The following is a 17,182-nucleotide window of genomic DNA, read 5'->3' on the forward strand; positions in this document are numbered from 1 at the left end:
AGGCCCCTTAGATGCTCATAACCCTAGGGGTTAGTGACACGTGCCAAGCGTGGCAAAAGTGTGCCAAGCGTGACAAAAACTGTGCCAAGCGCGGCAGAAACTGTGCCAAGCGTGGCAGAAACTGTGCTAAGTGGGGAAAAATGTGGGGTACGCATGACGTTCTGGAATTTACTCCAGGTGGCGGAAAGTAGGTGCCCCCGGGTCATAATCAGTGTTCGTTACTAGCTCTTAAAAAAAAGAGAATAAAAAAAACAACAACAATAACTCATGGAAAAGAAAAAAATGCATGGCAAATCCATGGAGAAAGAGAATCTATAGTAGCATAAGCAAAGTCCATGAAAACGTGGTAAAATGTATGGCCTTGGCAACAAGGAGCGAATCTCCAGCATTTCTATTGGGGGGGACAAGAGGGGTCTATATCCGGACAGTCAAGGGGCATGGGATATATAATATTTGTTTCCACATTAATGAAGGGGGGAACTTCCCCCCCCACCCCCCAAACGACGCCCCTGTTGGCAACCCTGTATATATGTCTGGCTAGGGGGCGGGGTGGTTGCATAAAGAAATGCGTTGCTATGGTCCTTGACCCTTAAAATCCTTAAATTCCAGTCTGATCTTGAGCATCTGGCTTTCCTCACTTCGGTCAAAACGACAAAAGTTTTGCATATCATCACTGAGTATGAAATCATAATTTTAGTCACGAAAAGTAAAAAAAAATAATATAAACGGCTATGATACAGTAGCGAAAAGAAAAAATTGTCTAAGTCATACTTTTACGGTACATCCAATTTTCTTTACAGAAGTAATGGCGAACCTGGTCTGTACCGGGAAGGCGATTTGGTGATATAGCATGAAATTACTAGTTAATAATTGTTTGCACAGCAGCTTTTTCAATTTTGGCTTTGAAGTTGCTTCTTTCCAGTTCGAATTGCAACACTGTCATGGAAGCAAGACCGTTTTTATGGAAAAAACAATGTTCGACTCGTTAGAACGTTAATAAAAAGTATATAAACAAATGTTTGATCTGTTTTTTGTTTTGTTATTTAAAGGCTTTTAGAAAAATACCCCCTCCCAAGCAAAATCCTGGATACGCTCTTGTATTGGAGCAATAGGAAATGTTAGTAAAATCGCTGAGAAATGGTACCGTATAGGTATTTTCGATTGACAATTCGGATTCTCATATTGAGAACCTGGTCATCAAATTGATTTCGATTCACAATCCCGACAACCAGATTCTCGTTTAATAGTAAAATTTACGACCCTTTTTCAATCGAGAGCTATGGATTTGAATTGTCAAATTGTAGGAAAAATTCAAATGCTTGGAACGCATGTGCATCTTGTGTTGTTCAAGAAGATGGAAAATTAGTTTGTTTTAGGAAATTATACAGCTTCCTTTGTTTTTTCTGATTTTATGTTGTATGATTTTATATTTGATAAAATTTTCCTTGGCACTACTACTACTAACAACTCAATGCAGCACCAAGGCGCCTGGGGCTGACACAACTGCAAACGCTCTTCCTCTAACACAATCTTATCAAAGTTTTCAGCTTTACACCCTCCTGAGAAGTTCAGTTTCATTTAAATCCTTTTCTTGCAACCTCCTTCCGCAAAAATCGATCCACCCCATCTGAGCTCCAACTTTTTTTTGTGAGGGGAAGGGGAACTTTAGGTGGAATAATAAAAATGAGGAATATTTAAAATGAACCTCCCCAAATTCTAAATAAAAATGATTAATAAATTTCCATTGTAACGAAAGTTACGCTAAGGTTCAATCCCATTGCAGGGATTTTTTACAAATTGGATCGTAAAATTTGCTTTCTTTTCACAACCCCGTGATCAAAAGCGAGAATCTGGATTGTCAAGCGAAAACGTCATGCGTCAACAACTCAGTTTTGTTATTTGACTTGGATGCTTTCTGGATTGTCAAAATAACACTTGTCGACCAATTCATGCCGAATACTAATCCTAATCCAATCGTACAAATTGGAAAACGACGGTTTCAATTGTGGGTCTTTTTCACCTACAATGTTGATCAACAAAACCTTTGTTGGTAGCTAGAACAGGATTATTGACCAACGCTCTCGCCAGAAAAGAGTGTTGATCAACAATGTCACTAGAAAAGGTCTTCAGATGGTTGCTGGATTACGCTATTGAATTGTCAAAATGACACTTACCGACAAATTCATTCCGAATCCGAATCCGGTCATGCAAATTGGTAGTTGAAATGATCAAACAATTGATGAATGCAATTAGAGCTGCTTTATATTCATTGGTTTGAGCGTTCTTCAACTCTTTCAGAATAACAGAGAACCGGTATCTTTCGCTATGCTTCGTCTAGAATAAAAGATAGACCATTAAATAACAGGAATAAATTATAAACATGATTTGGATTTAGGAAGTCTCGAGGGGACACCACCCCTCGTTAGAGGGGTAGAAACCTCTTAAAAAGAGGTTTCAGAAACCTCTTACACCAGGTGGCGCATGCCAAGCGTGGTAGAAACTGTGCTAAGCATGGCAAAACTGAGTGGCCGACGTGGCGCTCCGAGATGTACAGCGATTGGCGGAAAGTGTCCCAAAATGACTTTTTAGTAGTCGGGCAACACGTAAGAAGAGCCGCATATAGAATCTAAAAGAGGCTATTGAAAAATAGGTGTCCACTGCCTAGTGAGGTATTGCTCACTCTGTGAAAAAAATTTAAACTTTAGTTTTTTTGGGGTTAAAAGGGCAATAAAAGGTACCTTGGTTTGGTTACATATTTAATATTTTCTATGCTTTACCCCCCCCCCCCCCAATGTGCAAATATATAGCCCAAATTTGTTTCTAAACTATTATATTTTTATCATACTTAGTTTTATTTCATTAGCATTAACCAAACTCCACTTCTTGCGTGTTGCCCAGCTACTAAACAAGTTCCATCCAAATAAAAGGAATACACTATACACATGATTCGGATTTAGGGAGTCTCGAAGGGACGCCTACTTTCCGAACATAAACCAGATGGCGCGTGCCAAATGTGGAGGAAACTGAGCCAAATGTGGCAGAACTAAGCGGATCGCGTGGCGTTTAGAAATATACAAGTGGCGGAAAGTGGACGCTCTCTCGGGGTTCTTCAGGAAATTGATAAAAGGTAAAGGATGCGATATTAGACTTGACAAACTATACCAGTTGTACTGATATCCGTGTCATTGTCTTTAAACCAAGAATTGTAATGGGGGCGGGGGCAGTCATCCTGTGATTTCACGAACCCTCCCTGTTTAACTTCTCCGTAATTCTCCAAGAACCCATTTTGAAGCTGAGCTGAGCTAAACGAATCTGTCCGAACTTATAAGTCACGCCGCTGACCCCCAGTCCTAACACTATCAATCAATGACTCCAGGACTCGAGCCCCCAGTATGAAGAATATGGGATTGGGAGTCCAGCGTACTAACCACTCGTCTAGGACTTTTTCAGACAATTGGGATGGAAGCAACTGAAAAAGGTATTTTGGGTCCCCTTTGAGCCACTAAATAAACTTCTTTTATTTACGTTTTTACATTTAGGGAAAGGGAAGGAGGGTCAAACTAAGACCACCCGGGAGTAGCTTTTACAAAAAAAAATGTGCGACCACTGAAGAGCTCCACAATTAAAGGTCCAAATTCTTACAGCGTGTTGATCCGGATGGAAGAGATAGGGAAGACCCTTACAAATAGGTAAGACAAGTAGGAATCCACAAATTGGACGCACTACGGTTTTGAACATCAAGTCGTAGGGGAGTTCACTTGCTTAGGAGCTGAGGCTTCTACGTTCTGTGACCTTGTATTTTATAGAGCGTGTCACTGTTTTGTTATTTCTGCATTGTTTAACGGAGATGCATTGACAAGCTGTTTTTCAACTGTACAGTTGTCTTAGACAAATTTCAACCAGTCGTTGCCCTTCTTGGAAAATGTGCAGTTTTGGAGAAGGTGGACAAAGGAGCTAGGTCAGTTTACCATCAACAACGACTCCGCATTTTATGGGGGAATTGGCAGTCTTTGAAAATTTAATCTTACGGCCATTCTATAAAAATACGAAATTGTGCAAGGTGAGAGGTGAGATAGTATCAAGTCAGGGGTCGCAGAATGTCAAGGGGGGGGGGCTCATTCGAACTGACATTCAAAATTTTAGTGCCATTTTAAGTAGTAAAAGAATTGTGCCTCAGGAATGTATCAACTTTAGTCATTCAGTGTCGTAAAACGAAAATGGCCCAAACAGGGCTGAAACTCAAGCGGAGAATACTATTCACTAGAGACAATATAAGGTTAAACATAAGTACGATACATTAAACTATACTATAAACACTACAAGTAAAAATGTAATACCATGTTAAGTACTATAAAGACCGTGGCTAAATACTAGGGCAAATTATGGTCCACGGGTTCCTTCTTTAACACCTCTGCCTGATAAAATTTACTCTAATGATGTTGGCTATCTGCCTTAAGAAAAGTCAGGGGGAAAACTGGAAGGTAATATCTTGAAAAATATCTACAATAGTCTCTTATATTGCATTTCTAAAAATAAGGTTGTCGAAGGGGGTAGTACATCACTTTGTGTAAACTGGAATGAAGAAGCAAAGTTGCCACATTTTTTTGCTAAAAAGTATCCTAAGCAAAACAACTATTCGGCTCACTGTGTTTTTACCCAAAACTTTGCTTCCTCCATTAACTAAGTCTAATTTTATAGAGCTATTCACCGCGTCGTAAAGCCTAAACCCTAATATGTTTTAAGCTTTTTTTACATTTAAAGTTATGCAAAACCAAAGCAGAGAGCCTTATTGAAATTTTGTTTAGGCAGTAATGAACATTCACATGGCAACCCTGCACGGTACAGAGGCAGACGCTAAATTGGATGAGTTTGGAGGTGAAGGAAATAGCCAGAGAGGAAGAGGGGTTAGCCGTAAAGTCATACATAACTGGGACACAGATTATCGAGGGGTCACACATGTTAAAGATCAAACAAAAAAGGTGACAAGCACCGTGGAGGTGTTCCATTTGGGCACGGAGAGGCAAGTTGCGGCGGAAGTGTACCATGTATAACAGAATTGATGGTGCCCACAATATATAGTATGTAGTGGGGAGTCGGCAGGCAACCATGTGTACCCTATATAAAAGTTCCTTACTTTATACTGCTCCAAGACTTCTAGACTTCTAGTATAGCCTTCCGCATTGTAGACACATAGAGCAGACAGGAGCTCAAGAACTTGTTTTTTGACGATAACATTCTCTGTGTCCAATGCTGAAAGAAAAACACAAATAAATTGTTAGAAAGATACGATCTTTTAGTATCAAAAGTATAAACTGAGTAAAGTACAAGTGAATCAGGAAAATTAAATTAAAATTTCAGCAGAGAACAGCAGGGACATTTAAGTCTTCCTTAGTTTCCTTAAATAAAATTGCCTTATTTTTGAAAACCATTTCCCCAGGTTAAGTTACCAATTGTGTATAGGAATGCTGCACACCTTAAAAGGTATGCTCTGCCCAAACACTGACCGCATCGGTAACCTTCTTAGTTTTAATGATGCGTATATATAAACAGCCCAATTTGTGAAGAATTTCTTAAATGTCGTTAAATCTGGTTCTCTATATAGTGGACAACTTTAAGTAGCAGAAACTCAGAGCATGAGAAACTCAGTTCATCCGAAAATTCTCCATCATTTTTTACTCCTATATGCACTTCGACTACTTCTCATACAAAAATTCTTGATAAACAGAGAGATAACTCCTAAAAAATATTGTGACTCAAAACTTCTTGTTCTTTTTACAGCCTTAACATTTCCCACAGAATAACCAATCAGGTAAAAAAAAACGGAGTTATTTGTCTCTCCAGAAATTTACAAGGGTGACTGAATGGCATTCAAGGCCGCACCCAGTATTTTTTTTCGGAGGGGGTTTTACTCAAAACAATTTTCGGGGGGGGGGGAGGGTACACAAAAAAACTCAAAAAACACATACAAAGTTTGTTTATATCCATTTTGTTACGTTTTTACGAGTCATACAAACATTTCGGGGGTTCAAATCCCCCTAAACCCTCCTGGGTACGGCCTTGAATGGCAATCAAGTCATTACTATACCAAATCGTTCTGACCTGGGTTAATGAAATTTACATGCAGCGAATTTGTATGCAAGAGATTTCAAACATTAGATTATTTTAACATTTTATTTTGACATTTTCTAGAACAATTGTAACTTTGATATTCTCTGTTTTCCGATTTGAAAAAAAAAACGATCTTGATAGGTCACAACTATGGGGAAATTCGTTTAAAGCCTTAATTTTGGAAAAACATTTATCATATCAACGACGTCACAAATACTTGGAATGGTTACAATAAATTTTTGCTGAAGATGAGTGTCTGTAGGCCTACTATAATATATTAAAAAAACACGTTATAACTTAACTTGATATTCGATAGTGTAGAGTAATTTCTCAGTATAGATATGCAAAGAGGTTTGCCGAATAAAATGAAATTTAAATTCATAAAAAAAACTGTCCTTCTTTTCACTGAGCAAAGCTCCGTCCTCTGGTACTCCATCCATACACGGGGACGTTTTGTTTCCATTTGTGATGTACGCTTAAGGAAAAGCGTGATTTGCTTAATAAATTACGTCACAAAAATAAACCAATAGGCTCAAAGCACACTTTTTAATAAGGAATTATATGACAGTCATATCTCTTATTCTCATTGGTATTACCTTGTTAAATGTAATATCAACATTGGCAGCATTACTGACTAGTCTGAATTATGTCTTATACTACTTCACTTGACTTACTGACTTACTTGACTTAACGCTCTTGGTCAGTAGGGTCACCAGCGTAGAGAGAACTTGTTGACAGCGTTGTCAGTCTTCTCCAAGCAGCCCTGTCCAGGGCTAGGGATGAATAACAGATGTTATTTATCCAATGACTCCTTAGAATTTTCCTCTAGAGCATTTTAGGTAGGGTCAAAACGATTCATCAACGCGTACAATGGTATCATGTACTATGTACTACGTGTATTTACGTGTAGTGGAAAAATTGTGCATTTACGTTTTTTACGTGTACGTGTATTTACGTGTAGTGGAAAAATTGTGCATTTACATTTTGTTACGTGTTTTTTACGTGTATTTACGTGTAGTGGAAAAACTGTGCATTATGTGTATTTACGTGTAGTGGGAAATATTCAGAAACTTGGAATTGATAGTTAAGTTTTTAATATTGTATCACCTGGAACTCAGTTTGAAATTCCACACACTTCCGGTGCACTTATATCATCATATTATATCGTTAAATGTCATCAGGTTTATGATGGCACTGCTCATGGAAAGTTTAAAGAACAAAATATATACAGTGTCGCATGAAATCTATCTGGGATAAGACCTAAAATCCCTTCAACGTCGTTTGGTACCAAGCGGAGAAGGTTTTATGGGGGAGAGGGGTACTTGCCTTGGGCGCAGATATTTTACGGGTGCAAAATCTCAAATAAATAATTTAACGGTCAGAAACATTTTGTAATTTTTAAAATTTTATTTTCATTAAGATAAAATAGAGGGTTCAGTTTGTGGTAAGTTTAAGCAAATTGAATCCACAAATTTCATTTTCCCCATATCTTCATCACCAAGCCTTGAAAACAAAAGTAAGTGGGTCGAATTTAATTAATTTAATCTTTTATGATACTTTGTGTTCAAATTTTGCTAATAAATAAAAACGTATTAATTAACACTTATTTATTTAAAACTTATTTATTTGGCCTGGAAGTTAGCCAGAAAGTTGCGATTAAGCCATTGGCCAATTGGAGACAAAGCGAATACAGGTAGTCTGAGTGAGTGGCGGCAAAGCTGGCATAAGCCTTTTTCAGGATTGATAAGAAATGATATCATTTTCACTTGTTGTGAAGCTGAAGGTACTTGTTAATTAAACGAAACACACCCAAGAATTGAAGTTTGGTTAATCCTAATGGGGCTATATAATATTATCGCACATTATGCACATAATATTTGCACATTATGGAGTGGGTAAAGTATTTGGACAGTGCCCCTAAGCAACCCCCCTCCCCTAATGTGCAAATATAGACCCCAAATTATATATTTATAATGCATTCTGTAACCCGTCACTTGTCTTTGTTGCTATGAAACCGGTTTTCTGAAATCTAATCTAAGCGCAATTCTTGAGTGTGTTTCGTTTAATTAACAAGCACCAATTTGAATTCCAATTTTCCTGATTTTTAAGATATATATGCTTCGAGAGTTTCAACTTAGCCAACTTTCAGAATTACATTTGACTTTCACTGTCCGTGGTACTTTAAGATTGAAGAAGATTTCGGATTAGAATATTTGCAAAGAGTAGCTTCCGCTGCTGGACCCAAAAATACATTTTAACTAATTGAGATGGGAGTGGCACGAACTTTTCGTTAAAAAAGTGTTGAGCGGAAACTGCACCTTATGCCATCAATTTGTGCAAGAGCACGGTTTCGCGTGGTCATAAATATGATAAATCTGGCCATAAAATGAGTTTTACTACTAAGACACGACTTTCTTCGAAGATAACTGACAAACAAACCCAAAGGGTCACCAAGTCTCCACCGAGTGGTTGCACCTCTGAGCAGCCCGTGGGGCAAACACAGAATTGCAGTTAAGAACTGCAGCAGAACCCGAAAGGCCACAAAGTAATCGCACTTAATCCTTCTCCTTCCTCATTCTCCTCCTCCCCTTCCACTCTTTCTCTTCTTCTGCTTTGCAATGAATTTCATATTGAAGCAATTATATTTTAATCCTTGGATCTCGTTCTTTCCAGAGGTTCATGGATATTTGCGTTTTCAATCGAGTCTGTTTGTTGGTCTTACTGATATTAATACATTTGATATTCACATATGAAATAAAGCCGTGTGGGGTGCTAGGTAGGTAGGCAAATCTTTATTAATACAATAGTTACAACAACATTTTTACTTTAGCAGCGAAGAGCTAGGATAATGGAGGCTTACGGCCACCTTGGATAGATCTTGCAGTCTAAATTGTTGGAACTACTTCTAAATAAGTATATAACATACCTAGGCACGTAGGGATGATTTTCTTTTGTGAGGGAATGCACCAAAGTTTGTCTTGCAGTGGTGCAGTGATCTGAAAACTACCAGCCATGTGCACATGACGGGACCAAAGTTTGTCTTGCAGTGGTGCAGTGGTCTGAAAACTACCAGCCATGTGCACATCACGGGACTAAAGTTTGTCTTGCAGTGGTGCAGTGGTCTGAAAACTACCAGCCATGTGCACATCACGGGACCAAATTTTGTCTTGCAGTGGTGCAGTGGTCTGAAAACTACCAGCCATGTGCACATGACGGGACCAAAGTTTGTCTTGCAAGGATGCACATCACGGGACCAAAGTTTGTCTTGCAGTGGTGCAGTGGTCTGAAAACTACCAGCCATGTGCACAAGACGGGACCAAAGTTTGTCTTGCAGTGGTGCAGTGGTCTGAAAACTACCAGCCATGTGCAAATGACGGGACCAAAGTTTGTCTTGCAAGGATGCACATCACGGGACCAAAGTTTGTCTTGCAGTGGTCTGTAAACTACCAGCCATGTGCACAAGACGGGACCAAAGTTTGTCTTGCAGTGGTGCAGTGGTCTGAAAACTACCAGCCATGTGCACATCACGGGACCAAATTTTGTCTTGCAGTGGTGCAGTGGTCTGAAAACTACCAGCCATGTGCACATGACGGGACCAAAGTTTGTCTTGCAAGGATGCAGATCACGGGACCAAAGTTTGTCTTGCAGTGGTGCAGTGGTCTGAAAACTACCAGCCATGTACACATGACGGGACCAAAGTTTGTCTTGCAGTGTTGCAGTGGTCTGAAAACTACCAGCCATGTGCACATCACGGGACCAAAGTTTGTCTTGCAGTGGTGCAGTGGTCTGAAAACTACCAGCCATGTGCACATCACGGGACCAAAGTTTGTCTTGCAGTGGTGTAGTGGTCTGAAAACTACCAGCCAAGTGCACATGACGGGACCAAAGTTTGTCTTGCAAGGATGCACATCACGGGACCAAAGTTTGTCTTGCAGTGGTGCAGTGGTCTGAAAACTACCAGCCATGTGCACAAGACGGGACCAAAGTTTGTCTTGCAGTGGTGCAGTGGTCTGAAAACTACCAGCCATGTGCACATGACGGGACCAAAGTTTGTCTTGCAAGGATGCACATCACGGGACCAAAGTTTGTCTTGCAGTGGTCTGAAAACTACCAGCCATGTGCACAAGACGGGACCAAAGTTTGTCTTGCAGTGGTGCAGTGGTCTGAAAACTACCAGCCATGTGCACATCACGGGACCAAAATTTTGTCTTGCAGTGGTGCAGTGGTCTGAAAACTACCAGCCATGTGCACACGACGGGACCAAAGTTTGTCTTGCAAGGATGCAGATCACGGGACCAAAGATTGTCTTGCAGTGGTGCAGTGGTCTGAAAACTACCAGCCATGTTCACATGACGGGACCAAAGTTTGTCTTGCAGTGGTGCAGTGGTCTGAAAACTACCAGCCATGTGCACATCACGGGACCAAAGTTTGTCTTGCAGTGGTGCAGTGGTCTGAAAACTACCAGCCATGTGCACATGACGGGACCAAAGTTTGTCTTGCAGTGGTGCAGTGGTCTGAAAACTACCAGCCATGTGCACATGACGGGACCAAAGTTTGTCTTGCAGTGCTGCAGTGGTCTGAAAACTACCAGCCATGTGCACATGACGGGACCAAAGTTTGTCTTGCAGTGATGCAGTGGTCTGAAAACTACCAGGCATGTGCACATCACGGGACCAAAGTTTGTCTTGCAGTGGTGCAGTGGTCTGAAAACTACCAGCCATGTGCACATGACGGGACCAAAGTTTGTCTTGCAGCGGTCTGAAAACTACCAGTCATGTGCACATGACGGGACCAAAGTTTGTCTTGCAGTGGTCTGAAAACTACCAGCCATGTGCACATTACGGGACCAAAGTTTGTCTTGTAGTGGTGCAGTGGTCTGAAAACTACCAGCCATGTGCACATGACGGGACCAAAGTGTGTCTTGCACTGGTGCAATGGTCTGAAAACTACCAGCCATGTGCACATGACGGGACCAAAGTTTGTCTTGCAGTGGTGTAGTGGTCTGAAAACAACCAGCCATGTGCACATGACGGGACCAAAGTTTGTCTTGCAAGGATGCACATCACGGCACCAACGTTTGTCTTGCAGTGGTGCAGTGGTCTGAAAACTACCAGCCATGTGCACATGACGGGACCAAAGTTTGTCTTGCAGTGATGCAGTGGTCTGAAAACTACCTGCCATGTGCACATCACTGGACCAAAGTTTGTCTTGCAGTGGTGCAGTGGTCTGAAAACCACCAGCCATGTGCACATGACGGGACCAAAGTTTGTCTTGCAAGGATGCACATCACGGGACCAACGTTTGTCTTGCAGTGGTGCAGTGGTCTGAAAACTACCAGCCATGTGCACATGACGGGACCAAAGTTTGTCTTGCAGTGGTGCAGTGGTCTGAAAACTACCTGCCATGTGCACATCACGGGACCAAAGTTTGTCTTGCAGTGGTGCAGTGGTCTGAAAACTACCAGCCATGTGCACATGACGGGACCAAAGTTTGTCTTGCAAGGATGCACATCACGGGACCAAAGTTTGTCTTGCAGTGGTGCAGTGGTCTGAAAACTACCAGCCATGTGCACATGACGGGACCCCAGTTTGTCTTGCAGCGGTCTGAAAACTACCAGTCATGTGCACATGACGGGACCAAAGTTTGTCTTGCAGTGGTCTGAAAACTACCAGCCATGTGCACATCACGGGACCAAAGTTTGTCTTGCAGTGGTGCAGTGGTCTGAAAACTACCTGCCATGTGCACATCACGGGACCAAAGTTTGTCTTGCAGTGGTGCAGTGGTCTGAAAACTACCAGCCATGTGCACATGACGGGACCAAAGTTTGTCTTGCAAGGATGCACATCACGGGACCGAAGTTTGTCTTGCAGTGGTGCAGTGGTCTGAAAACTACCAGCCATGTGCATATGACGGGACCAAAGTTTGTCTTGCAGTGGTGCAGTGGTCTGAAAACTACCAGCCATGTGCACATGACGGGACCAAAGTTTGTCTTGCAGTGGTGCAGTGGTCTGAAAACTACCTGCCATGTGCACATGACGGGACCAAAGTTTGTCTCGCAGTGGTGCAGTGGTCTGAAAACTACCAGCCATGATCACATGACGGGACCAAAGTTTGTCTTGCAAGGATGCACATCACGGGACCAACGTTTGTCTTGCAGTGGCGCAGTGGTCTGAAAACTACCAGCCATGTGCACATGACGGGACCAAAGTTTGTCTTGCAGCGGTCTGAAAACTACCAGCCATGTGCACATGACGGGACCAAAGTTTGTCTTGCAGTGGTGCAGTGGTCTGAAAACTACCAGCCATGTGCACATGACGGGACCAAAGTTTGTCTTGCAAGGATGCACATCACGGGACCGAAGTTTGTCTTGCAGTGGTGCAGTGGTCTGAAAACTACCAGCCATGTGCATATGACGGGACCAAAGTTTGTCTTGCAGTGGTGCAGTGGTCTGAAAACTACCAGCCATGTGCACATGACGATACTACCAAAATCATTGACTAAATACAAGGTGTAGGTCATTAGCCTGACGTTCTTGGGCTATAATAATGCTTCAAAAACTGGGCCGAAACTTATTCCTGGATGTGCTTGCTTCAGGTAAGAATTTGATATTAATTGGATTACAATTATCTCTGGGCACCTTAGATAGAAGTTTATGCTAGTGTATTGATGATTTTGGTGCTGGTACTTTTTATTTCAGTGCGGAGACTTTTAAAGCTTATCGCTACGATTTGAACTTTGCCTTTTCAAAAGCCATGTCGGTCCAGTTCTGAAAGCTGAAACTTGACACCTGAACCTGGAATAGAATAGAACGATCTTCTTTTGGAAAACCTTGCCTAAAAGAGCTAAACTATCAAGGACACTAAAAATGAAATATGATTCTTGAAATTGGTTAAATAGAAACATACACAACCATATACGTCTGTAATCATATAATTCATAAACCATATGGTTTACACCGTAAACCATAAAGTACCAAGGACACTAAAAATGGAATATGATTCTTGAAATTGGTTAAATAGAAACTTACAGAACCGTATACGTCTGTAATCATATAACCATAAACCAAGTGGTTTACACCGTAAACCATAAAGTTCCAAGGACACTAAAAATGAAATATGACTCTTGAAATTGGTTAAATAGAAACTTACACAACCATATACGTATGTAATCATGTAACCCATAAATCATGTGGTTTACACCGTAAACCATAAAGCACCAAGGACACTATAAATGAAAATATGATTCTTAAGATTGGTTAAGTGAACACTTACAGAACCATAAACGTCTTAAAAAATTGGGAAAACCTGGGAACTCAAATTTTTAATGTAAAAGACGTTCGATATAGATATACAGTTGTAACTCTTAGCGGGTGTCAAGTTTATAATAAAGAACGATGCAAAAAAAAAAAAATAATAACAGAAAATGAGCGAAAAAATGTGTCATCACGGAGCTCTAGAAAGAGTAACTTCCTGGTTGCTTTAACAAAAGACAAACACTGCCATTAATTGGCAGTATGGTTGGTAAAAAAAAAAAAAAAAAAAAAAAAAAAAAAAAAAAACAGGAGTTGAATGCTTAAAATTATGTAAGAACATAACCGTAACATCTTGCTATCAAATAAGAATTGGAAAAAAAGTGTATATCCATGAACAGCTAAAAATCTAAGCTTTGCATTAATATGTTCATGATTAAAATTCTTCGGGATTAAAGGCCTAAAATTATTAACTAATTGATTTACCTACAGGAACATATATTTTAAAGATCAATTAGGCTATCCTTTTATGTTGCATTTGTCCCTTTAGTTAACTACTAATGTATGAATAGAATTCTCTTTTTCTTCTGATTAAAAAAAATGTCACTCTTCTTACTTAATTTTGACATATTCGTCCTAACCTGTATTTGTTAAATTGCAAACGGTTGTAGCACCCTATTGATTGTTGAAATACTGGACTATACGATGCAGGTAGTAAATTGGGCGGTACAATTGCTCAATTCGGCTTTCTGTGTAAACAGAAAAAGTTTTTCTACTTTTCTTTTCACGATTCAGTGCGGCGAAAAACATAAACTTTATGCAATGAAAAACATCCTAATAGTTGGAAAACAGCCAAAGGAAAAATACCGGTATTCAGGCATGAATAGAATTGAGACGGAGCCAGGGGGCACAAACGGCTTCATTTTGATGTCCTTGGTACTTTAAGAGAGTTCTGAATATTAACTGGATACAAATCAAACCATTCACGGCATAACTGACCAGACTCTTGTTACAAGACTAATAAAAAACCCTTCACTGGAGGTACTTAGGCAATGCTCTAAGAAAGAACGACTGCAGATTCCCAAATGTAGCACTGCACTGGTCATCGCAGGGACTACGTCATAGAGGTACGATGGCCGTACCTGCCTTAACAATTTGCAACACCTCAACAACCACTCCTAGTCCTAATGAAAAAACATTGCCTCGACAGTAAATTGCAGAAAAGATTGACGGCTCTTTCTTGTTGCCCTAGATGCCTCAGAAGACTGTGGAACAAAAGTCTAGGATAAGCTGGAGACTTTAGACTACCTTTAACGAAAATAGCTACCTTCCGTGATCTTCGAAATATGGTGACCTTGCTGTGAATGGTTTCGCAGGAAGGAGCAGCTAAATCACGGGAAGCCAGTTTTTACCAGTGAGTTCGTGGGGCCAAAGGAGAAGGAAAAGGGACGAAAAGAGCAAGATCTAATGCAGGAATGGGAGCAGCTAAATCACGGGAAGCCAGTTTTTACCAGTGAGTTCGTGGGGCCAAAGGAGAAGGAAAAGGGACGAAAAGAGCAAGATCTAATGCAGGAATGGGAGCAGCTAAATCACGGGAAGCCAGTTTTTACCAGTGAGTTCGTGGGGCCAAAGGAGAAGGAAAAGGGACGAAAAGAGCAAGATCTAATGCAGGAATAAGGGTTCCACAAAGTAACCACATCTAGACCAATTTGGATTCAAACAAATGTGGACTAAACAGATTTTTTTTTTGAGAAAATTTTTTGGTAGGCTACTTGTCTATTATTCTGACCACACTTAAGTTCATGATCTGAGTAAAACCGGTTATACCAAATAATAAATATTTAATATATAGAGTAAGTTAGGTTATGTTGGGTATTTAATATAGTGTGTTCTGGGCAGCCTACTTTCCATAATTCTCAGTTGTAGTTTCCATTCTTTTGTTATTAAGGTATTATATTTCCATTATATTTTGGTATATTTCATTATGATTAACCTATTTTCATTCCTTGAGTGTGGTCAGGATAGCAGAAAAGTACCATTTGTTTTTAACATTGACAGAGAGTGGTTTAAACATAGGCCTAATCATATTTTTTTTATTTAGTTTCGATTTTATTATTTTCATGTCTTTTATCCTTTCTCTCTTGTTGTTATTTTATGCATTTATTTAGTTTATCTGTCAATCTTGATTCGTGTTAGTTGCAACGCATCAGCAAGGCTACAATTTACTTTTCCTTAGCGCAGTAATTCAGATCCAAGAAACGGAATTATCGTAGTAAGTTAAGATAAACCGTTCCAAATTGAAAAAAAGTCATGTTATTTTCAGGAGCCCGAGTCCCAAGACGTATTTGCCTTGACTTGGGAATGATATTTACGTTCGTAATTGCTGCTCGTTAATATGAAAACCATTTGTGTTTTAGTAAACTTAATTAATTTTTTTATTTTTAGACATTTAGAATCGCATCTAGATTCGCAGTGGCATTGAGCCGTATTTTTGCTCCAGGTTCATACTATTTATTATTGATACACTTTTTGTTATGAGATTTTTACATTGGCATAATATTAATTCTGGGGCATGCATTAAAAAAAAGAAACGATTCCAGGCCTGCTTAAGAATACAAATTAACAGTGAAATACAAAACTTCATCGGAATTCATCATTTTAGAACCTAACAGAATCACTGAGGCCTCTAGTCACTTTCAGGGGAATACCTTAGGGTCCCCTAAATTATAGTCCCCCCAAAATTTAGAAACTACAAATTAAAACCGATTCCCTTACATGGCAGCCATTGGTGCGAGGGGACCCCAGGAGCTGAAACCTTTGCTGGAGACTTTTTCGTCAGAGAAGCTCGTTTTAGGTAGTACGGAAGAATACAAAATAATGTTTTTATAACGGAATATACTATAAAAAAAAAGCACAAGAGAAGACATATAAAAAGCACAAACAGCACGGAGGGATACAGAATAATGTTTTTATAACGGAATATATTATTTTAAAAAAAAGCACAAGAGAAGACATATAAAAAGCACAAGCAGCACGGAAGGATACAGAATAATGGTTTTACAACGGAATATATTATTTAAAAAAAAGCACAAGAGAAGACATATAAAAAGCACAAGCAGCACGGAAGGATACAAAATAATGTTTTTATAACGGAATATACTATAAAAAAAAGCACAAGAGAAGACATATAAAAAGCACAAGCAGCACGGAAGGATACAAAATAACGTTTTTATTACGGAATATATTAATAAAAAAAAGCACAAGAGAAGACATATAAAAAGCACAAGCAGCACGGAAGGATACAAAATAATATTTTTATAACGGAAAATACTATAAAAAAAAAGCACAAGAGAAGACGTAGAGATATGCTGTTTGACGGACAAGAAGCCGTTATGCTAAGCATTTTTCTGTTTGTCCGCAACAATACGGCCGCTATTTGATCGCATTAATATGACCGCTGTTTAGCCGGTTTGATGTGTGTCTGTGCATCTTTGAAACTGCACATGCATCATAAAAAAAAGTCTTACCTGATGCAAGTTTTGTTGTATATTCCTTATTTTCAACAATATAGTCCAATCCTATCCTTGGTTCCATTCTTGAATGTCTTTAAAGATTTCTTTTTTGTCATTTGAGCTTCAACAGGATATCCTAGAAAGGAAATAGAAAAAGTAAATACTTTACATCATAATTCTCCTATTATCAGACAGTATATCATGAATATTGTTTGCGAGCAAAAAAACTAAACAAACTTTATGGTGGCACTTCCTACAATTTTCGAGAGCATGAATCAGCAGCGGCAATTCAAAAAACAATGTGTATGGTAAA

The 17,182-nt window shown here is 39.6% G+C and overlaps 1 protein-coding gene across 4 annotated transcripts in view; it reads right to left on the reverse strand.

Annotated features, from left to right (window-relative positions):
- The window catches only part of form3 (FH2 domain-containing protein formin 3), a 205,438-nt gene that overhangs the window by 107,182 nt on the left and 81,074 nt on the right, over nt 1-17,182 (reverse strand). For all 4 annotated transcript variants that reach the window (XM_089105464.1, XM_089105460.1, XM_089105462.1 and 1 more), the window contains exons 2-4: nt 16,885-17,005; nt 5,135-5,250; nt 2,175-2,334 (exon numbers count right to left, since the gene is read on the reverse strand). In XM_089105464.1, coding sequence (XP_088961590.1) covers nt 2,175-2,334; nt 5,135-5,250; nt 16,885-16,951 — 343 coding nt within the window. In that variant the 5' untranslated portion in view covers nt 16,952-17,005. The remainder of the gene's footprint in view (nt 1-2,174; nt 2,335-5,134; nt 5,251-16,884; nt 17,006-17,182) is intronic.

The sequence above is a fragment of the Artemia sp. Qi Xiang Cuo genome, chromosome 19 (assembly GCF_049724085.1).
Source record: "Artemia sp. Qi Xiang Cuo chromosome 19, ASM4972408v1, whole genome shotgun sequence".
NCBI classification, from domain to species: Eukaryota; Metazoa; Arthropoda; class Branchiopoda; order Anostraca; family Artemiidae; genus Artemia; species Artemia sp. Qi Xiang Cuo.